This window comes from Amblyomma americanum, chromosome 4, assembly GCF_052857255.1.
Source record: "Amblyomma americanum isolate KBUSLIRL-KWMA chromosome 4, ASM5285725v1, whole genome shotgun sequence".
Taxonomy (NCBI): Eukaryota; Metazoa; Arthropoda; class Arachnida; order Ixodida; family Ixodidae; genus Amblyomma; species Amblyomma americanum.
This window is the reverse complement of record NC_135500.1, coordinates 144,272,447-144,296,237: the sequence shown is the minus strand read 5'-3', so window position 1 is coordinate 144,296,237 and position 23,791 is coordinate 144,272,447. Positions and strand designations below refer to the sequence as shown.

General features: G+C 46.5%; 2 protein-coding genes across 3 annotated transcripts in view; both read left to right on the top strand.

Annotated features, from left to right (window-relative positions):
• LOC144128466 (transmembrane 9 superfamily member 1-like) overlaps positions 1–13,041 on the top strand; it is a 109,875-nt gene extending 96,834 nt beyond the window's left edge. Inside the window, exons 11-14 of the mRNA XM_077661892.1 lie at positions 978–1,088; positions 3,971–4,133; positions 4,531–4,722; positions 9,460–13,041. Coding sequence (XP_077518018.1) covers positions 978–1,088; positions 3,971–4,133; positions 4,531–4,722; positions 9,460–9,661 — 668 coding nt within the window. The 3' untranslated portion in view covers positions 9,662–13,041. The remainder of the gene's footprint in view (positions 1–977; positions 1,089–3,970; positions 4,134–4,530; positions 4,723–9,459) is intronic.
• A 1,848-nt stretch (positions 13,042–14,889) lies between these two features.
• Positions 14,890–23,791, top strand: part of LOC144128464 (RNA-binding protein 38-like) — a 125,758-nt gene continuing 116,856 nt past the window's right edge. For both annotated transcript variants that reach the window (XM_077661890.1, XM_077661889.1), the window contains exon 1: positions 14,890–15,115. In XM_077661890.1, coding sequence (XP_077518016.1) covers positions 14,939–15,115 — 177 coding nt within the window. In that variant the 5' untranslated portion in view covers positions 14,890–14,938. The remainder of the gene's footprint in view (positions 15,116–23,791) is intronic.

Sequence of the window (23,791 nt, the reverse complement as noted above, 5' to 3'; positions counted from 1 at the left end):
GGGAAAGGGTAGCTCGCTTGAGAGCGGCACGAAACGGGGTGGGCAGTTCGCCTTCGAAGAGCGCGCTGGGCGCGCTTGAGGGGTCAGAGGCAGGTTATCTCGCGGCACAGCGCCGGGTTTACGCCGTCCGTCCACTGTAACCGATCAGCAGGACTTAATGACGTTTGTTATACGTGTGATTTGTAGCACTGAAACAATGTATATTTTGACGGTCGCACAGGTCTCGTTCGTTATAAGCGAAAGTTCGTCTTAAGTAGGGCCATTATATGTGGGCTCGACTGTATGAGCACTTGCAGTGTGTCCTTGTATCTTTTGGTCTTCGGGTTGTTTTCATGCTGTTTATTTTTATATACAGTAGAATCTCAGTGATACGAATCTCACGGGGTCGCAAAAAAATTCGTATCATTCGAAATTTTGTATAATCTGAACAAACAAAATTCATATGCAGAAGCATAGAAAATACATGCACACAGATCTGTATACGGCTGACGGGATTTATTCACGGTTGTGCGGCCATACTACTCGCGGTGCATACCGCATGATTAGCGATTGCAATTTCAGCGACATGAGGTCCGCGCACTGCCGCTCTCAGCTCGCGGTGCATTATCGCGCGATTGGCAATAGCGATTTTGGTGATGTGAGGGCCGTGCTTAGTGCTCGAGGGTGCGATCGTGGCTCGCGTGTTCGTATCATCCGATGTGGCGCGGGAGAGAGTTTGGAGCATCCGGAATTCCGCACGTTGTGCACAATGCACTCCGGCCTGGGAATGTTACAAATTCGTATCATCGTGAAATTCGTTTCAACCGTGTTTGTATCACCGAGATTCTACTGTAATTGTTGCCAACTTGCCCAACCTGCTCTACTCGCGCCCAATAGAGTGTGGGTTCTGCAATAGCTCAAAATGATAGTTAAAAAAACGCTGCTCATCTCTTGTGCCTGGTTTTTTGACCTTCCTTTCCTTGTTTTTCTTTGAACAGTTCCCCTGTTCCTTGTGTGGAGCATTCAGAACTCCACAGCCTGGATCTACCACTCCACCCAGGCTTTGCCTGCAACTACCGTGGTTTTACTCCTGCTTGTGTGGATCTGCTGTGAGTACACTTTGGTGCAAATCCCACATTGACCTGAGTCAGAGGTAACTTCTGAGAAAACAAAACTTCTGGCTTACACCAGGCAAGGCTTGAAATGATTTTGGTCTGTAAACAATGGCTCTTCAAGCACAATATGAATCCCTGGCTTCCAAAGTCAGCATGGTGCTAGGCATGGCTACAGAAACCCACATTTTGAAGCAGGCAAACTAATAGCCTGCAGGTGTGTCAATTTTTGAAGCATACGACTATGTACCATTCCATGTTAATTTTTTTTGTGTGTGTAGTGCTAATTGTTGTGAATAATTTCAATGCGATAATGTTAAGGCCAAATACATCCCAATTTTTTAATGCGCTAGCATTTATGTTGACGTCATCCAAAAAATTTCCGGTTTCTCTGTAACAAAATTCCTTGATTTGTCAAGAGAGTCGTAACGTCATCACCATGATGGAAGAACAAAGGTGATCCGACAACAGCGAGTGGAGTGGCCAGTTAGTGTGACCTTTACGCACGGCGTGGCCGTAAGATGCAGCACCAGTACTGGGGGCCTTTGTTGGTCGTTTTGCTGGTGCTTCAATGACTGCATCGTTTTGCTGGTGCTTCAATGACCGCACCTGGCACGGGCGCTTGATTTCGATGCATATATGACGTTCGCCTGCTTGAAACAACTCTTCTTGGTTGGAGGGACGTCCCTTTATATCCCTCCCGGGCTATAGTTCACTTGAGGCCACATAAATAACTGCTTAATAGATGGTGCCAGCAGCAGCCTTTTCAACACATAGTTTCATTCAACTAAAACTTTGAAGTTTAGGAGAAACACTGTTAATATTGTGATTGAGAGCAGTTAAGTGAGCAGTGTGCATTCCAAGGGGTGTGAGATCACCAAATAAAAGCCTACACAGCTATCAACGTGTTCAAGGTGTGCTTTGCTCCAGCTGTCATATGTGTCTCGTGTTGTGGCACAAACTGAAGGGTGTAATAATAGATTTCGAAATTGTATACGCGATATAATAACCAGAGCAAACTTTGTAGTTGCTATTTCTTAATTTTATGTTGAGAACAGTAATGTCAAACGTTATAAGCAAGTCACTGATCTCGTTTAAGGAAACCTGCGCCCATCTACTTGAATGCTTAAACTAAACTTCAAAACCAAAAAAGCTAACCAGCGCCACATATATTTGGTTCTTTGGCCGAAGCACGTATACACTGTGCCAGGCTTGGTCTGTATCAGTTTTCAGCGAGCCCATGTCCTCGGTGCCCTTGGTTTTCTTAAAGCTGCTCCACAGCTGTTCGGTTTTGCGTTACTGCGCTGCTAGAAATTTGAAGCCTTTTCGAAACCGCGGGAGATGGGCTCTCATTCGATCGTTCGAAGGTCGACTGTTTTAACCAAGATCGTTTTTCATTCTCTACACTTTAGCGCTGGCAGAGTACGGACGAAGGGAGGACGAGACACACAGTGCGTTTTTCACATTTGACGGCTCAGCTTCCACCTTCGCGAGCTTTCTCAGATTGTGCGACTTACTGCGGACAGATCTTTTTTGTTTGCTGAATTATCGCATCCTCATTGAAACGCAGCAATTTACAAGATGCGATTTTAAATCCACTTTGGGCTTAGTGCATGGAATGCGATGCAGTAACATTTCATTGATGGTGAGGTCATATGCATCAGGCTTTGCTGCATGGCTTCAAAAAACTGCTTCGGCTAACATAATCACTGTCGAAATTATTTTCGCAACTGTAGTCACGTGAACACTGTCAGTACAGACAATGGGCTTTCGGCACTCTTTCGGACGAGTTCCGTCTCTGCGAACGCTGAGTAATAATACCTGCTCCTTGCAGATTTGCAGGTCACTCAGCCATTATTCCTGACAGGCACAATGAACTTCTTGCCCCATATTAAGACAATTATTTCTTGCAGTAGCCAAATGCACAAAAAATTCAAGACAGTGGATTAAAGCACACCTCTGCAGTCGCAGTCAAAGGGAAAAAATGAGACGGTCCTGCACGTTGTAGTACAGCTGTATGCTGAGCCGCCAGTCACTCAGTCAGGGATTGCTTTTATCGGCACGATGCCATAAAATGGCTCTTTAATTCGCCAGATGCAGCAACAAATCACTATATACACCTCCGGTGCCCGCTCCGAGGCGCCGGAAAGGCGGGCGCCGCGCATTGTCTGCTCGAGCAGACGACACGTTTCTCAGGTTGGAAATTGAAGTATTTAGAGAGTAAGCAGTATGAAAGCTTCTACTTGCTTAGAATTAGGTGTTTAAATAAATAAAATAGGCGTATATATTAAGGTTGGGGTGTTTGAATGCTGACTGAGGTCGCAAATGTTTTATGCGTGTGGCCCTGCTCCAAGCAAAGCACGCAGAATCGGCGGAGAGGATAACCCACTCAACTTGTGCTGCCCCTAGCGGTGGTGCTCACTTCCGGTCAAAATAAGTGACCGCTCTCCCGCCTCAGCATGACGACACCATCAGAGCACCTCTCTTCCTTCCACTATGGTCATCAACACCACCAAATTTGAAGATATGAAGACTATAATGTTATGGTACCTTCCATTGGAAGATACATGGGAGTATACTAATCCAAACTACTAATCCACCTTAATCCACCTTTATCTGTTTTCTTGGGTGGGCCTACATTCAGATTTTTTGGGGGTGCTATGAAATTTTTGGGGATGGGCCATCTTTCGAACGCTGTTGCATTTTCTTCTTTAAGAATGTGGTCAAGAATGCCCCCGAGTTTTACTGCTTATGTACCAGCCAGAGTTGAAGCACAAGTGCACATCCTGCGCCTTTTACTTAAGGCATGTTCAGATATTAAAAATAATGGTTTAGGCTCAGGGACATTTAATCCGTGCATTGGCCTCTTGTCAATGCAGGTGGCTACCCACTGACCCTAATGGGTGGCATCCTGGGAAAGAACTGTGCCGGCCCCTTTGAGGCCCCCTGCCGAGCTAAGCTGATTGCACGGGGGGTGCCACCAGTGCCCTGGTACCACTCGCTGCCCATCCACTGCTTTGTCGGTGGCTTCCTGCCTTTCAGGTGAGGAGGAGGCAGCAGCCACGTCTCGTTTCACCTGTGCTTTGATAATTTGTGCTGCCTTGTTGGCTTTGTTTTCCACGTCCTCTCTTTTCAGGCTCATGGGCTCTTTGGAAACTCATCGCTCTACATTTACAGTGCAAATAGGGGGACAACGTTGGCATGCAAAAATTGTGCGATCGTCTGTTGTGTTAGTTTTTTCCTGTTGTACATATTAAATGATGTTTACAACGTTCTGACCTTGTACCTCACTGGTGATGGGCCTTTGTTAAGGTTGCTAAATGACATTTGATCTTAAATGTGCACTGATGTGGCGTCGTTATTACAGCCTAAATGCACGTAGAAATATGGTGCCGTGGACTGGGTGACAGAAAGTGAGGGAAGAAAACTTTGCCCGCAGTGCCATCTCGGTGGAGTTGTACTACATCTTCTCGACGGTGTGGGGCCGGGAGCAGTACACCCTGTACGGCATCCTGCTCGTGGTGGCCATGATCCTGTTCAGTGTGACCGCCAGCATAGCGGTAGTGCTCACCTACTTCCAGCTCTCATCCGAGGACTACCACTGGTGGTGGAAGGCCATCTGCACAGGAGGGTGGGTACACAGCCAGCAGCACGAGATATTCCTCTGGCCCTTTCCCGCAAAGCAAGAATACAGTGCAGTATCATTAATTCAAACTTGCTGGTTATTCCAACTGATGATTTGGTCCCGTCAACATCAAGTGTATTACAAAGATTCCTTTTAATTGAAAATCTGCAAAATCTCTGCAGATTTTTGGCTGCCTACGGGTTTGAATTGTCGAGAGTCAAATTGCATGCAGGAGAGGAAACTCCTTGTGCATGCACATGTGCAGGAAGATGGTTAGGTTGCGGATGCAAAGGAGAAGCGCTGATGAAGGTGCAAGCTCGGTTTCACCTGGCAACGCAACGAGCAGGCTCCCCATGCTGCACCTATGAGAGCTGTAATGGAGCTAACTTCTACACCTGCTTTAAACTGTCTGTGTATGGAAATGCAAACTGCTATATTTCCTTCCTTCTATAAAGTGCATCTTTGTTTTTCTATGAATGGAGGTCAAAAACTTGCTTACAGTACAGAAGTGACAATACCAAAAGTCCCATTAGCAACACTGGCGAGGGCCTGTTGTCCCATCACCATCACGAGGTAGCGATAAAGGGCATGTTTGTATACTGCACTCTGTGGGTTTGGTCTTGTTTTTAGTTTTGTTATGAATAGTGGAAATGGTAACAATGGTGCATTGTTTTTTTTTTTTTTTTGAGAAAGCTTCTTTTATAGCAGAGCCATTCCGCATCCCTCAACAACTGACAACACAGCCTGTCAGTTTTGCCAGCCTAGATAATATCATTTTTGGATGGTGCAAACAAGAGCATGAGAATTGCTGCCACATAGAAAGGAAGGAATACCGTACACTGAGAACAGAAACATTTGTGAAACTTGGAAGTGCATTTACCGACTTCATTATGTGGCAGTGAGCAGACCACATGCTCACGACACCCAGCTGGTGACAGCAATGCCTTTCAAGCTGGCAAACCTTCAGAGCGTTGCTTGAGAAATGAGCTTGAACTTGGCAGACAACTGTGCTTGGGAACAACTTTTCTTGGCAATGCAGTAGAGGCTAAGCAGGAATGGCTCCATTGTTTCCCCCTTTCACCCTCTGAACCCCTAGACGGAACATTGAACAACACACCCCCCCCACGGCAAGGGAACATAAGCCCATCCCCTTCCTTTTCCTGCCTAATATTTGCAGCATTGCCAAGAAAAGTTGCCCCGTGTATACTTCAGAAAGTCTCTGAAAAGGAAAGGATTCATTCTTTAGAAATGGGCGGGCATTCATCAGAAGTTGCCATGTAGGACACAAAGAGAAAGGTTGGTGCTTTTGACCGTGGTATGATGTTGCTGGGATGCTTGAAGTCTTTTCTTCTGAGGCGAACGGTAGGCAGTCCACATGCTGCTGTACTTTTGTGTGCTTGCTAGTACAGTCAATCCTCGTTGTAACAAAACGGATTATAATGAAATAATGGATATAATGAAGGAATGATGATTCCCCCTAAAGTCTCCGTCAGCACGGGCTGTAACGAAGCTACAGCTACAACACAGTATTTGCCGGGCCCCTTCAACTTTGTTATAACTAGGTTCAACTAAGTGTGCCAAACATTTGTATCCCTGCTGTCTTCTTGTAGTGTGAAAGTACCAGTAGCTCTCATTTTTTTTGTGGCTTTGGTGCTGGTTGGATCACCACAAATTGGATCTGCATTTAATGTTCAGTCAGAAGACACTTACTGAAGACTGCATTCTTTCAAGCCATCATATTGCAGGTCTATGACAAAGCTAATACATACAGACACTGATCTGGTCATCCACTTGAGGGAAGTGCCCGAGTAGCCGGAGAGGCTCGTTCATATCTGGAGTCTTAAGTCCGAACCCAGCCAGCACATTTTGGAGTTACCGGAGTGCAACTCCGACGTTCTTTTTGTCTCCATGCATTTTACTATAACTTTCTTGGTAGGTTATCCGGAGTCTTCTGATCCTTCGTGCTCAATGTGGTTGCTGAACAGTGTTTTGCTTTCGTGCGAAAGGACTTGGTTTTCCCATTTCTTGGCCTTACTTGGGGCAAATTGTGACGGCATTAGTTGTGCACCCATTGATATTTTCTCTTCGTTCGGTGAAGGAAAAAATTTCAAACTTCTTTTTGGTCATCTGAGATAAATAATGGTCGAAACGGTTGCTTACAGTCACCAATTTAGCCGATAAACGCGCGCACAAGAGGTTTTGTGACAGTATCTGTGATATCGTACTTGCCTTGCAGCCCAGTTTCAGTTTTCTGGTTTTTGCTACTTTATAAATGTTATTAAATTATTAATCGAAACTAGGGTAGGGAAATCCAAAAGGTGTAATGTGATATTGAACTGAAGATATCCGAAAATCCTCCTGAGTGGCCATTTAAAGGGGCTGCGAAGGGGACTGTAATAAAGTTGCGGCATGCCTGGAATATTGAAGCACGCCACTTCACAAATAGTGTCAAGCAGGAATTTTTTTAATGCGCTTTGTAGAAGCTGAGTTATCTGTAGTTAAAATTTGAATTTCAGCGTCCTCGCGCTTTCCCTCTCCTCTCGTCACATTTTGCACGCTGGAAGGCAGGTGCTCCTTCGCCGACCCCACTCTGGGAGCGAAGCTTCCCGACTCGCCGGAGATAAGCGGCTTATTGGCCGCGGCCACGGTAGCTTCCTGACGTCTGAAAGAATCGAACCAATGGCCACCTCTCACCTTATCTGCGCAGATGCGGGGGAGGAGGGTGCGAGCATGAAAAAGTCTCCAGGAAGGGCTCGCCAACTTTGACACGTAATTGTGGGTCGTCTGCTGCGTGTAGAAGAGTATTATTTGGCTCTGGTTTTCATGGCAACGCAGTGCAGTGATTAAATGAGTTAATGTGCTCTCCTCGGAAGACGTTTCAGAGCCCCTTTAAGGACAAGCTCTCTCTGTGCAGCACACTCATGTAGGTGCAATACCTGACAGAATGACGTTCCAGCTGGGCTTGCTGGTTTTGTGTACCAGCGATTCACAAACCCTGGAGGGGGTCGTGCCACACTCCTTAGCGAGTGGTTAGTGAATGGCATTCATACAGCCATGATGGGCAACAGACAGGTTGAAACATGTCACTGGGCAAACTTTTCGCAGATTGGTCGCCTGAGGTATGTGCCCTAGTCACGATGGCGAAGTATAGTTCAAGAGTTGTGGAACTACATGCAATCGATATCACTAATTCAATGCAGGTATTTATTGGCTACAACATAAAATTCTCTGTAAGCACCATTCACACGCAGTGAATGATGCCTCTTCCTTTTCCAGAATTCTGTTTCTGGCTGCAAAAATTTGGTATTTGTTATGTACATAGGGGCACATTATTATCTCTCTGAGGCTATGAAGACCGGGTGCACATTAAGATTGAGGGTGCATTACTAAGAAGTAAATGTGGTGACTGCCTTCTGGGTAAAAATTAGCACCATAAGGTGTCAGAAGCACAATTTTTGCCTTTACGACCGCCACATGCCACCAACATGTGACTGGCGTTGAGTTTTTCGCAGGGTTTGAAAGCAATAAATGTTGTGCCGCATCAAAGAACAAAGTTTCCCTCACCTCTGATGTAACATTGTCTTGTGCCTTTGCCTCACTTGGTTTGGAGGGTACTTAGCACGAGAGAAACAAGGAATTGAGAGGGATGCAGGACGAGCGCTAACTTGCAACTGAAAGAATTGGAAGAGATATGACATGCTCGAGGAACCAAGCGCGCATGCCTACGCATCCACTGATTTGAGGAGGCAGCTAGATAACAAGGTAAACTAAACTAAGATAATTTGGAGGCTAAAAAAAATGATCAGAGCAGCATGGATAAACCGGAAGCACCCCCCCCCCCCCCCCTTCAAACAGCAACACCAAAGAGATTGCTCAGCATTGAGCAACATAGATTCTTTTTGTAGCAAAACAACCGACATGTCTGTGATGCAGTTATCGCTTCCCAGTTTATGAATGAATAACACTTCAAGAAGCTACTTTGCTAGCTGCCCCTTAGAGCGGCCAACAATTACAAGGTCGCACATTCGATCCCTGTTGCAGTGGCCATATTTCGATGGAGGAGAATTTAAAAAACACCTGTGTGCGGTGGAACGTCAGCACATTTTATAGAACTCCAGATGGTCTAAATCAATCTGGAGCCCTCCGCTGTGGCATTCCTTGTTGCCCGTGTGTCGCTTCGGGATGTTAAAGCCTTCAGTTCATAACTATTCACGTTGCAAAAATACACAGTCCAGCATATTTACAATACCTGTCTTGTACAGCATATGGCCTCGAGCTTTGCATGTTGTTCATGTAGGAGACAGATTAAGCAGTTTAGTATGCACTAAAATGTCCGTTAAAAAGATTTAGCTTACTAAACTTCTATGGACAAGCACAAAGAATTAACAAAGAATGTGAACCATTACTCGGGGAACCAAACCAGAAACCAGCAGACCAAAGACTGCAGCTGTTCCACTACATCATAGCATCGCCATCATCAGGAGTCTGACAGGAGGCTTACAAATGTTTGTTGCTCAAGTTTGCATTTGTACGGCAACTCTTCTTGATGTGGCAGTATTCTTTGCATAATGTTGATTTGATTTCAGTGGTACAATGGCAGCTTGGCCAAAAAGTGCCATAGGTAACCTGTTTTGGTTTGCTCGAGGTGGGGTCGAAGACCCAAACTTTGTTGTTTTCTGTATCAATGAGCTGCACTTGCTTCACGAAAAACGCAGTGCCATCAAATCTGGTCAACTTTTGCAGATCCACGGGTGCGTTTGTCTTCTTCTACGCCGCATTCTTCTACTTCTTCCGCTCCAACATGGGCGGCACGCTGCAGGCCGTGGAGTTCTTTGGCTACAGCATCCTGACGGCATATGTGTTCTTCCTCTCCCTCGGCACCGTGAGCTTCTTTGCGGCGTACAGGTTTGTACGTTACTTGTACAGCACTATCAAGACGGACTGAGTGGCTGCACTGCTTGCACCACCCTGCTGCTGCTGCTGCTGCTGCTGCTGTTCCTGTTGCTGTACCACCGATCACCACCACTGATGTTCCCGTTGCTTTTGTGCAGTGTGCTGTGCATGTAGTTGCCCTGGTGGTTTTTTTTTTCTCTCTCTCTTTTTGTTCCTAAATGGGGTAGAAAACTGGGAAATACATCTGATCTGGACGCACAGTTTGCTCTCCTGGCATCTTATGTTTGTGTTGCTTATTGTGCGTGAAGGTGACTGTGTTCCAGTTGTGTTCATGTGCGAAGGATACGGAATATGCAACAAAGGAAATGGAAAGTGGGTACGTTTCTAGAGCTTGGTGCCCTTTTCTTGTGTATAACTGCATGTTTTGATTTGCTGCACTGTATGAAGTATGTGCATGTGAAACGTAGCTCCTGTTTGTTTTGGAATAGGTCAAAATTCTTCGAGACTTGGATGTCGAGATGTGATACACGGTACAGAAGTGTTTTCTTTCTTTTTTTTTTGTTTCTGTCTTAACATTTTTGAGATCAGCTTGTGTGTAATGACACCATTGCAGCGTATCCAGTTTGGGTCTTAAAAGTGACCTAGTTTCAACTCTGCACTCTGCTTTTTAAGGCAGTTTACTTCTGTTCCTCTATCTGTTTCTCTTGCTATGATTTGGCAGCTTATGCATCTTCTTGGTCTTGTTTTTTTTTTTTAGGCCTTAAAGTTGAATATGTGATGTCAAAAAATTCTCATTTTAAGCGTATATTGCAGTAAACAAAAACTTTGGAGTGGACTGTAAGTGGGAGTCTCCGAAAATGAGTTGTGTATTGAAATGTGTGCTGTTGCTTCATTACGAATGTGTGGTCACCTTGTGCTCTTTTTGTGAATGTCACTCAGCTGTGATGCTCGGATTGACAGCGACTTTGGAATGGTTTGTCAGTATAAGCTGTGTTTGTTGACTCCAGAGAAGAAAATTGGCTTGCTGGGAAGAGAACTGAAGAAAATTACCCCCTGTGTAGCTTGTGAATGCTGCACCTTGCCTAGCTAGAAGGAATTCTCATGTGGCGTCATGCCGCCCTGCCTAGAGATAAATGGTACTTGGATTTGGAATTTCAGTCAAGGTTTCATCGGTCCCTTCATCAGCGTCATTTATTTGTTTCTAGCCAGCACCTGCCTGGCGTTACGCTTTGCATTTCGCTTGAAAAATATTTGTCTTTGCATTTGCTGCACCACTGTTCTCTCAGCATGTCTAAAAAAATTCACACACTTGGGTTTCATTGTAATGTTGGCCATGGCTTGTGTAATGATGTAGTAAAATATTTGAAGTTATGGATATTTTGAAACTTAGTTCACTTATGCATCTAGTACTTTTTTTCCCTTCCCCCTCATTTTTTTTTGAGGGGGGGGGGGGGGTGGAAAGTTTTGGAGGCTGTTGGTTTACTGGAAGCTTTGATGTAATAGAAAGACTGAATTTTCACGGTTATCTGATTGGGGCAGTGAAACAGCAGCGGTCTTTCAAGTGTTGCCTTCAACAATCAGCTTCATTTGTGGAGTTATGCACTGATCTTTTAATAACATACCCTGTCGCATTTTGCTAAATTGTGGTGGATTATCCGCTGTGCACAATGAAAACTGGAAAGCTGAAAGCACAACTGCCTTTGAAAGCACTGAGCAGAAAGTTATCTGTGCTCAAATTGTGTCACATTTCCTTGTTTCTGTCGGGAGACTGTCATCCATCTCTCTTGAAGCGTGGCATGTTGAAGTTCATTCATTTGTTGGTTAGTGAAAACAAGTGAGACTAGTTATTTCCCTTATTAGTTGCAACTACCATGCTATTCATGGAGCAAGTCAGGAGCATTCACTTTCTAAATATGGGCAGTGCGACTAAGCCTCATAATCTGGAGCCATGCCTTTTTTGTTGTTCTTGAGCTGCCTTGCTCCGTTCTGTTTCTTCCTGCCAGCTGGGCTGGTCACTAAGCGCACAGAAGCTACCTCTTCCTTCACGAGCACAATTTCTTTCATGTGCGCACTGTTGCCAAATGATATTCTGGTCAGATTAATATGTTTTCTGTTCTTTTCCAGACACTGTACATTTGAAGTGTTAACCCATACATTTTGGTGCTAGCTGACTCTTAGCAGGCTACATATTTAGGCCAGTTGTTTCATCCACCAGCGCTTAACCTGAATGCAGCCACAGGATTTGTGTGCATATTTTATTGCACCCATGCCGTTTCCTGTCCTTCTATGCTTGGGGCCACGGCACAGCTTTTAGCAAGTGTTTTTGTGCCTAAGGCTGTGTTACCAAGCAGGACTGCATTTCTTATTTGATGCTGAGGTGGTATGTTGCATCTGACCGTGTGTTGCAAGCTGTAGACGAGCAGTAGACACACATTGAGTCTTTCACACTTTCCATAGCAGATCACTTGCTTTGAACAAAGCCATTAGCTTTCAGTGTTCGACGATTCCACTTTACAACAGGCTGTTATTTTTGGAACTTGCAAGACTCCTGGACATGACTGCAGTGGCACATTAACCGGAAGGGCGCACATTCATATGGTACTTTTTTTTTTTCATAAAGCGTATTGGTTTAACCTGCAGTTTTTCCCTAGCAAGGCCTTGCATTTATATATATTTTATTTCCTGTTGGCTGTTACCACGTTGTGTAGCCCACTCCTGTCATGCACCCTCAGTAGGGACATAGTAATCTAAACGGATACATTTTTCTCACTGGTGCACTGCTTAAAATGTAACAAATACACTTCTACATTTGTGGACAGGCCCTGCCCATCACATGGGGGATGCCTTTCACTTTGCCTCTTACCGGGCCATTTGTATCCAGGTTTCTTTCCTATCAGCCATGCCTGGTGCATTTGAAGCAATCTGCAGCAAGCTAGAATCAGTCGGGTGTCCTTATGAAGCCAACATGTCCTGTGGGTACATGTGAGCCTGCAGATTTTCTGGGAATGTGGTTGTTGGGAATGTGCAGAAAGAAGCCCAGTTTTGTATTGCTGTGGTGATCTATACTGTTGCAATAACTTGCATGGATGCATGCATCCATAGTCACTGGTGTTAGTTTCTTGAATGAGGATTTTGAAACCTAGTCACGTTGTGTCTAGATCAACATAAAACTAAACAACGTGTGCATGTGAAGGTGCACTGGATTGTCAAGCTAACCTGGTGTATTTCTGTATCATTGGTTTTGTTATTGTTGAGCATGAAAGCATGTATGTTTAAACGTCTGTGTTGTGTTAATTTGTGAGCTTAGAGTATGACTGAATCTTTATCTCTAAAGCTGCATCTGCGCAGCAGGCCTTGTGGTTTTATACATGTATTGCTTCATTTTTATTTATTGTATTTTGAGTGATAATAAAATATGTTTTGTTTGTTAAACCTGCATGACTTTATTTCCACAGAAATCTTGCCACATAAATCTTGTGTAGTCCTGTGCTGTGAAGGAAAGCCTTTCAGATTGGGAAACTCATGTCAAGTAGTAAAAGCAGCTTCATTGTATAACTTGGCAACAAGGTAAAATTAGGCTTGTGCAGTCATCCACACCTATGTCTAGAGTTCTCTGATTGTGCACCGGGGAGCACATTTGCGTCATTTATGAGTGCCCCAGAGCTCGAAGCAAGGCGTTATTCTACGTGCTTATTCTCGTGGGTTGTGTTTAACTCCTCATGTCTTCAAATGTTATGTTGGGTTAGGCACACAGCCATGACTGTCATAAGTGCAAAGCAGTGCACGGTTCAGGTGCTCTAGACAGGTGTGTAGATGACACTGTACATGAACTTCCAGTGGTGCACTCTGTGTGGGGCAATGGTCTGCTATGTAATGTGCACACTATCTGTACTCAAGAGCTGAATTACACTCACCAACACTTCCTGAATAAAGTTCTGAATGCAATCTCCTCAGATATGCACCTTAATAGTTAAAATACTAAGGTTTTGAAAGACATCTTGGAGGTGGCTATCGAGGCTAAAGATGGATCTGTAAAATGGCCAGGTGAAAACATGCGGCTTGCTGCTCACATTCCTGAATACATTTTTCCCTCCCGGCCTTCCTCACACATCACTGATCATTTTTATGTTCTAGCATCTGTGTGCTGTATTGGCCTTCACGTTGACTACAACAGGTGCATTTTATGAGGCATAGAACATCTTAACACTGGCGTTCGCTTTGGGCAAAACTGTTTTTTAATTCAATGCAGAGTTTTCACTAGGTGTACAAAATGTGTATTTTGTCTGATATCCAATTAAAAGAGATTATTTACCTTCCAAATAAATTGTGCTTTATATTTCAATGTTCTGCATGAGGGTACCTTTTCTAGTTCTATAAGCACAACACAACATGCACACTCAAAGACTGGTTGGTGCCAAAGTTGAGGAGAATTTTGATGTCCCAAAATCTGAATCTTCTGCCTGTTCGGTTGAATGTGCTTATTTAACAACATGGAAGCTGAGACCTTGAACTGAAAATTTGCTTTCAGCATCCCAATTTGATGTGGCTTATACATAGACCACGTGTGCAAGTAGTATATGACGTGCTGCCAGTTTTTGTCCTCATTAAGCCCACATTTGTTGCTTTCCTTCTTGGGAACTCCCATGCAAAAGAGGAGCAGTTTTGTGCACCATTAGTGGAGGCAAGATAATGGTGAATAGCTTAGCTAACCAGTAGCTGTCTGCAGCTTAGCAGCTGAGCACTGTTGTGTGTCATCCAGTAGGGTTAAGCGTTAAGGCACTAATTTGTCCATTTACCATTTACGGTGACTTTCTTCAGAAGCACATCATCTGGCTAATGTGCACTAGTCGAAAATTACATGCAGGAACTGATTATTCTTTTTTCCTGGGTACTTTTTTATTTTTATATGTGTACTTTAACGAATTGTTTGGAGAGTATGTGTTTCAAAGCCAAATAATACAAAAATTATTTGGTTGAAGTCACAATTCTTCACATCCGAATTTTATCAGGGCTTTCGAAAGTGTTCTTGGTGCTCTGCATTCTCAGCATGCACCTGAGACCTTATTTCCTCTTTGAGGACGTTTAATTTTGAGTAATAAGCAGTACGAAAAAAAGAATTTAGAGTGTCTTGCAAAGTACAATTTTCAACTACTCGTACCAAAACATTGTTCAAACTTCCCGCTTTTAAAACCGAAACCGAACTTGTGGCAAAAGCGCACCCTCGTCCTCAGGCCATTACCGCTTCTTGGCCAGGGGGCGCCACTGCCGTAGTCACGTGATCAGCAGCTGGTTCGGCGTCAGACGAGCATGCAAAGCTGTGGTTAGCGGCATGTCGGAGTGTGGTGTGCAGCAAAAGGACACGACGTTCACAAAAATATTCGTGGGCGGACTGCCGTACCACACGACTGACAAGTCATTACGGCAGTTTTTCGAGTCCTTCGGTGACATCGAGGAAGCTGTGGTCATCACCGATCGACAGACTGGAAAAAGCAGAGGATATGGTTTCGTAAGTAGAGCGCCTCTCTTGTTTGCTCTCTCTTCTAGCAGCGAAACGGGGTTCAAAATGCGCCGCGCGTTGTTTTGGTGTGCGGCTTTGTAACCTGCGATCATTTAGCGAAACGCAGTTTGGTAACGAGTCTCGATTTGACGACGCAATTTTGAAATGAAAAACCGTGCCGCGAACGGTTTCTTTCCGAGCAGCCCCAAGTGCGTGCGCTTGTGTGCTCCGCCAGTGACGTCGCATGAGTGTATGAATCATTTGGCGGCTGCGGACGATCTCGCACTTGCGAGCGATCGCCGCTTGAAAATTGATTGTGCGACAGGAGTTTTTAGGCTGGAGGGTCCGCGCGTGCCATTTTCGAACGCCGTGTGCTGTGGATGACGGTTCGTTCGGACATCATCGACCGAGGGAACTGTTGATCATATCGCCCGCCCCCGTGCTCTCGAGACAAAAGGCGCGCGTAGTAAATGCGGCGATATTTTTGGGGTGATCGCAACAGCTAAGAGAACAAAAGGAGGTGGGGGGGGGGGGGGGGGGGGGGTTTGCTGCGGAGGTTCGGGAAACGTGGTGAATGCACGATTAGGATTGTCTAACGCACGCGGTATCAAGCGCACGTCGTGGTGGTCGCCGCTCAGAGTGGGCGATTCCCGTAGTTTTTGCCGGCGCAGGTCCTGCGTCTTAATCTATCAGCAATCGTTTCTTTCTTTGTTTTTAGTGTCTGTTTAAGGCGTTCCGAACGCCTACAGAAATAAAAAAAAAGTAAATATGGAGGTTGGGGTTAGGGGGGGGGGGGGGGGGGGGGGGTTGTCTCCTACGTGCGTTACCCATCTCGAGCCCTGGATGGAACCTCTAGTGGGGCTGCGAGGGAGACTCGTGACAGATTTACGAGACGTGTAGCCGTCCCTATCCTCCGCGGCTGCGTTCAATGCGGAGGCTAGAGGGCAGCTTTTCTTTTAAACCTGGGTATTATTTTTTTTTCTATTCCTCTCCGGCTGTTTTATTTGGTCGGTTGTTTCTTTGGGTCTCTTCGGACGGCTGTTTTGTCGCGGTGTGATTAATCGGACCTATTGTGTCACGTAGGGACAGGCGGGCGTCTGCGTTGTGCGATGCTTGTGAAGTCGCTCAGATTTGCAGCGGTCGGTGCTGGCATCTGGGATCGTCGAGCCATGTGTGGGCAGCGGCGGCGGACTTTGGCGAGCCATGGCACACTTCCGGACCTGAATGCGAAGTAATATCGCTTATATCGAAGTGCTTCACCCTCACCGGCTTTAGCAGTGGTCGTTACAGGCATCTAATTCTCTTCTTTTTCTTTGCGATGCATTTTTGTGATGTCTGTGTTGAAAGCAAACGTTTCCAATCCACGGCCAGGTGTGCGAGTTCTGCATGTTGATGTTTGTATTGAATAATGCGGACTGTTGCAACAGTTAGTGCAGCACGTGCACGACCATGGCTTTGAAAATCCTGTCTCCCGGTTTTGTGCTGTTGCTTCCGCTCATTTGTGTATTTTCCTGCTTTTCTTATTTATTCCAGGCCGTTCGTAGCTAATCCCTTCTTTGCAATGCCATGCTCGAGATGGCTCCATTCGTTTCTTTGCAATTGCGCATCACGTGCTAGTTTCCCCAGTTCAGGTTCACATCTCTGTGATGAACTGGCCTCACAGCCTCGTAATTGCATTTTTTTCTCAAAAGTGCATTTCAGTATTATTAAGGATTACAGCGTCAGTGGCGGAGCACGTTGTGACGGACACTTATTTCCCAACTGCGTTTTAGTTTCGAAAGTTTTCTGGTCTTTTCTCTGAGATCCGACTAGAAGCTTTTTTTTTTTTGTACCCTATTTCACCCAACATAGTGGATCAATCGGTCAGCTGCGATGCACATAAACGATAAATAATGGATATATTCGGACGGCATTTTGCAGGATCTGAGCTTGTAACGATGTGGAGAGTAGCAGAAGTAGTTTGTACATTCTTTAACGATCTTGTTTTCCTATTACTGAAGAGCCAATTTTGTGGGCTTCTGAGTGCGTCGAGCCCTTTGGGCCACTTAACGAGCCGAGGCACACTAATGGAGCTTTTCTCAAGAACAAGGTGCGTTTTAGCTGCCGCTGATGAATGGAAAGAGGACTTGCGCATTGCAATTTGTAATATAATAACGGGTCCGCTGTGTCCACTCCCGACGTAACGTTATCGCGCCAACCTGAGGGATCTAATCGCCACTTCCGCGTCTCCTGTGACCGACCTTGTGCGCGTACTACATATCCGACCTCCACTTTGCAGAACCGTACCCGTCGTACCCTGCTGCGCGACACTCCTGTATTCACTCTTCTCGAGTTCGAAAATTGATCGGTCTTGTCGGGTTTCGAATAATTTGTGTGGTCTCCGGGTGATGCCCACTGTCGGTTTGTGGAGAGGCTACGGTGCAGCCTTTTTAATTTTGTCGTTAGTTTTGTGTACAACTCATGATAGCAGCGGCTGACCTAGTTTTCCGTAACTTTCTTTTGAGTTCACTGAGCGATGTTGGCAACTTCAACTACGTGCGCGTTCCCTCCCCTCAGGCTTCATCTTACCATGCTGCAGGCGTAGAAATCGAAACGTCAATACGTTTCTTTAAAATTTTGACTTGGTCAGTGACCCTATGTTTTTATTATTAGAAATCGTTCCCCCGTTCCGTTGCGAGAAATTCCCGGGAGGAGAAATCGTTCGCGGACGAAAGATCTGACGCTCGTGTGTTCTGCCATCTTGCATTCTCCTTTGAGTCCATCATCGCGGCGGCGTTTCTCCCTATTATTGCTCAGTTGGCTTTTTCCCCCCATCTCAACACAAATTTGCCATTTTTTTTCCGCCAAATATTTTGTTCAACAAAATATATTTTTTTAGTGAGTAGCGGCAAAGAATAGCGTTAAGCATAAATAAATGTTGGGCCCACAAACAATTAGGCGCCCCTTTGGAGCCCATATGCGGAACTCCACAAAGTTGAAGAGCCATCATTGTTTGGAGCCAAAACTTCACTTTACAGTTGCTCAAATGGTCTTATTCAAAAAGGTGACCCATGCAAAATAAATGCAGTCGCCGCGGTTGCTGAGTGGTTACGGCGCTCGGCTGCTGACCCGAAAGATGCGGGCTCGATCCCGGCCGTGGCGGTCACATTTCGATGGAGGCAAAATTCTAGAGGTCCGTGTACTGTGCGATGTCAGTGCACGTTAAAGAACCCCAGGTGGTCGAAATTTCCGGAGCCCTTCACTACGGCGTCCCTCATAGTCCCGAGTCGCGTTGGGACGTGAAACCCCATAATCTACATACTACAGCTAATGCTGGAGCCAGAGTAAGACGGACCGCGTCTTCTCGGAGATAGCTTTCGCGATCTCGATTTGGCTGCGAGCAGCAACCGAAACGACAGTTTTGCCACGTTTTGCATAGACTAAAATTTAATTTCCTTTTTCTCCCTTTGCAGTTCCAGTTTTCGAACTATATAGAAAATTTCCCACGGTTCGGCAACGCTGGGCGGTGTCACTTGTGTTCGGCCGGGTGACGTCAACAAGCTTGTGTGTTAACCAGCAAAAACACTGGTGATTGCAACTTCCTTCTTTCGAAACGCTTCTCTCGCGATCATAGGCTTACGCTAGGAAAAAACTCTTCAAAAGCGGACAGCATCGACGTCCTTCATTTTGCTTATTTCATTATGTGCTTCTTGATTAGCCGAACTTACGCGGTTTGTATGTCTGTGGCGGACGCTCCCTGCGGCACGGCTCGCGTGATCAGTTGAGGAGGGGTTTCTATTGATCTTCAAATTTTGTCTCTCCATGCGACGTATTAAGTAACCCTTGCGTGGCCGCAATCGACAGTGGCTGGAAGAAACAAATAGTTATAGTGCGATAAACTTGTTTTCAGCGGCATTCCGCAAACTGATTTCTCGATACTGGAAACCTGGCGTGCAGTGACCTATAAACGCTCATCACGAGAACGAGCGATTAAATAGAGAGTCCGTAATTCAGTTGAGCGCAGACGCTCGGCCTGCACTCGCGCTATTGTCACGAATCGTGATTAATCGTTGAGAGCACCAGCTGCTGCTTCTCGCCGTCTCTACTTTGCAAGTGTGCCTCCTGTGTTTTCGCGCGTGTTCTAGCTCACACACCTATACACACACGGCTAATTTTATTTTGATTTTTCTTTTTTTGCTGCACCAAAGTTGGTGTGCAGGGCTGGCGGGCTTTACCGCCTTTCGTGGCGAGACTGTTAACGCTCCTTGGCCTCTCACACCGCTGAGGGAGGTCCGTGCTCGGAGTAAACCAAAATGTCTGATGTCGTGGGATCCCATTAGTTTGCGAAATCGTTTTCGTGGCACTGGCACAAGCTAGTCCGTGCCACACTGCCGTTTGCGGGCTTCTTTCTTAATTTTCCATCTTTCTCTCTCTCTCTCTCGTCGCTGTCGTCGTAACCGACCGAGGCGGACTTCGGACACTCCGTATCCAACGCGGGGGACGCGGCAGTGTATACCGCATACGGGGATTAAGAAATTACAGGATAGCGTTGTTTTTTTAGTTTTCCCTGTTCGCTGTATAGGTGTATAACTCGTTGGTTTCGTTGCGCTGTCAGCCCTTACAAAAATTTCTTTAGACAGTCTATAGACTGTCCATTGATTTATGTCTATGAAGTCTATATATTCGCTATAGACAGACCCTAGAGAACAGTCTATAGGCAATACAAATTCTAGAGAAAAATTTATAGACAATCTATAGAATTATGGCCATGCACTTTTAGTAGACTTTTGTCTATAGACAGTCTATAGACTGAGTAGACAAATATCTATAGGAAGGCAATACAGTCTATAAGAAGTCTATATACTGTCTATAGACCATTTCTGTAAGGGAGGAACGCGCAGATGTGCCAACTCGTCCAGCTGTTTACGTTCCCGGCCCTTCTGTTGTGGTCTTTCCATTCTCGTTGAGCGCCGTTACGTCTACGTGATTCGGTGCCACGGGATGCGAGGCTCTTTCTTGAATCACGGCGTTTTTTGTCGAACGACTCGCAGAGCAGGAAAGAGAACGCATATATGGGGGAGCGCTCGGCCTGTGGCGTTAACGAGTTTTCTGGCGTTTCGCATTTCTCTCTCTGCTAGCTGCCGAAGACCGGTCTCTGGAGGGATGACAAGATGGTCTTGGGAAGGAGCTTCGCAGCTGGGGTTTTAGGGAACCTGCGTCGCTGCGCAGCTGAGTAGCGCATCCCTCATTTGTTGCTGTGGTTTTTGCCACCTTGTGGGGTCACCTGGGTAGCTGCGGCACATTATTAGAGAGGCGGGGGGCGTCAAACCAAATCTCCGTATCTGATTTGAGTCAGGGACGTGGTGGTGTGACGGGATAACTGCTGTTTGATTTCAGCATAGTAGGCCAGCGCGTTTTCTTGGCATCGATAGACTTCCCAGTGCTTCTCTCGCGTTTGTGCTCATTAATTAGCGGTTGTGAGGCCATAGAGCCAGCTTGTGAGAGTAGTCGCCCTGGCACCGGGTTGAGCTTGTCTGCACGCAACGGCCTTGTGTCCCTCGCCGACGTCGCGGCATTAAGTTTTCCTCCGAAATGAATATTGAGTCAGCACGGATCCATACCGGGAAGCCAGAGTGCCCTCTTCAGTGCGCACCCCAAGGGTACGCATATTTTATTGGTTAATTGATTTTTGAGCCCCGCAACAACATGGTGGTCTGTGAGGCGCATGCCGTAGTCCGGTGTGATTTCGATCACCTGGCACCTCTCAACGTGCACAGAATTGAATCGGAATGCGCGGGCGTTCTTTTTTTTTTTCCTCCATCGAAATTCGAAAGGCATCGAACCCGCGAACCCATAGCCACTGAACAGGGTTTCACATTAAGCTTTGTGCAGCCGAGAAGAAGAAATTTCAGCGCATGGCCCTCGTGTCTTAGATGCGCCCAGGCCTCATGTTTCGACCGCGTTCTTTTTTATTATTATTAAGTTTTAGTAAGTTTTTCGTACTCCCCTCCGTAGCTTCTTCGCCGTGTGCGCGAGTTTGACATTGAACCGAGGAGAAACCACGTGACAGCTATGACGTCACTCAGCCGCCGAAACCGGGCGCTCGTCTGGACGTCCGAGTTCATTGCGTTCATCGGCGTTGGCGTTGACAACGTTCTAGACTCCGACGATTTTGAGGAAAGGAAGGGCGCATAACGGGCTCCCTGGCTCAGTGGACACCTCAATCACGCTTTGAGCTACGTGGCGATGGTGAGAGAGAGATGTGGGCTGCATGGATTAGCGGTGACAACGTTGTGGCAGACACGCGGCACTGCAGCAATAGGCCGCAGCGTTCACTGGGTGATCAAACTTTGGTGATGAACAACTAACTGCCACCTGGCAGTGTGAATGCGCTGCCTAGCCAGTGTGCGGAACACAATGTTACAGACGCCAAGACGCGTCTACTTGGCCGATACACCACAGCTTTCGCTCTCTAACCAGGTTCAGCAGTAGTTAAACCGCAGCTAATTTTTATTTTTCAGCGCACGTTAAAGAACCCCAGGTGGTCAGAAATTAATCCTGAGCCCTCCACTGTACGGCGTCCCTCATACCCCGCGTGTCGCTTCCGAACGTTAAACTGGTTGAACACCACGCATTATATTCCATCTTTTTCTTTCTTCTAAAGTCCCTTTCAGGCCCATTCACGACGTGCGACGCTGCGGGAGAATAGAAGTCGCTACCTGCGCTTGCGCGCGCAGAAGCACGTCAATCGTGCAAACGTGTTTTAAGAGCTGCGAAATGGCGTAAACGGGGAAGTGCCCCCGTTTGTCGCCGCAGCTGGTGCGCGGTGGATTCTGGGTACACGTTGCGTGCGGTAATTAAGCACGTTCCGCCGGTGAGGGAGCGGGACGGAGGAGGCACGAGGAAGTAGTATAGTGCACAGGGTAGGCACGCGTCAGCAGTAAGTCTCCTACTTTTTTTTTGCTATTTTAATGAAGGTTGCGTTGTGAATACGTGGTGGTGGCACGCGCTTCTTTCCAGGGGTGGTCGCTGACGATTCCTTTGCGTTGCGTGCGGCCGCGGTGATGTTCGGGAAACGGTGATCGTGCGTAGTTATACAGATCGGACCGTTAGCGCCTGAGTGGACCGTCATGCGTGGTGCCTGGGCTTACGCCACCGGGTGGCGTGTACCAACCGGTGCCGTGCTTATGCGCGGTGGTTGCTTCAGGAAGTCGCCAAACAGGCTTGAGAGGGGCTGAGCACCGGGAGAGGACGGATGCCTGCGCGACTCCGTCTCGCAAGTCGTTTTGCAGCGTTGCGAAGGCTGCGGCTTTCTGAGGCAGTCAGAACGGCTAGTTTGCGACAGGGATTCGAACCTACAACATATGCAGCTTCAATTGTATGCCTTCCCGGGCTTTCGTATCAAAATTGTGATGCAAGCCGTTCGTTGTAAAGCGTTCATATGCGTGCGTGTGTGTGGGTGGGGACAGTGCACCCAGAGACAGTTGTGATTTCCCTTTTGCACACTTACAGTATTAAGTGTCTATGCCGAATTTTTTTTTAATCCGACCATGACCAGCATCTTCGAGGTAGCGGCGTGAACTGCAGTGGTCCGTGGGTGGACTTCCTTGGTGGAGGGAGGGAGGGGGGGGTCCTTGAAAATAAGCAGCAAAAAGAGATTTGAGCAAGAAGATGACAGGTGTGCAGTGTGTAATAAATGCGTAGAAATAACTGAACATATTTTGGTAGAATACGTAGCAGTATCCATCCTGATGTCACTTTCCCTGGCGCCCTGTGGTTTTAGAGACAACGAAGGTAATGGGAATGAATCTACTGTAGACGTTAGCGGAAACAGATTGGAACATCGGTGGCTCAAAAGCAGGGCAGTGACGTAAGGATACAAGTTCGGAATTTAAAACTGGTCGAGTGCCAAAGTCAGTAGAATTTGTATTTATAGACAGATTGGTTAAAGGAATATAAATGACAATAAATTCCGATTATGGTGGCAGCCGCCACTACCCCGTTTCAAAGGGGCCGCTTCTAACATCCATCCTTTGATCCATCCATGCTGCCACCACGGCCCGGATCGAATCTGCAAGCTCGTGCTCAACAGCCGAGCGCCAGTGGCACTATAGGCCAGCCGCAGCGGGATTGAGTGACATGGCTTGGACGACGTTACTAGAGGCTATGCTCATTTTCGAACCTCAGTTTTAAGCACCTGCGCACCTCAGAATTGCTTTACCTGTACCACTCGGGGAAGACGAACTGCACTATACGTGTGCATTACCGAAATTCCGTATATATAATGCGCACGCAGAACAAAGCGTGATTGCGGACGATCGATTACCTGTTGGCGGAGCCCCCCGAGTAATCACCCATTTTCTAACGCGACGGTCACTTCCTTGTTTTCCGGTGAAATTGACGTTTCATGGCAGACGCCTGAGAGGCGAATAATTCGGCTACCATATTTATTACCACTTTCTAGCAATTGTCAGTGGTTCAGGCTTAATGCAGTCTGAACCAGTTTGCTCGCGGTATATTTTTTTTTGTGTGTGTGTGTGGAACGATTGGCTCTCAGCGCTCGTAATTCCGAGTGACTCGGCCAAGCGTACTTCGGGCTGAGAGCTTTTGGATACCTCGGCGTGTCTATATTATTCCGGAACTTTGGCCCCTTGCAGCACATGTCTGACGCCTCCGCAGTGCCTGAGACGATAACTGCAAGCTTTC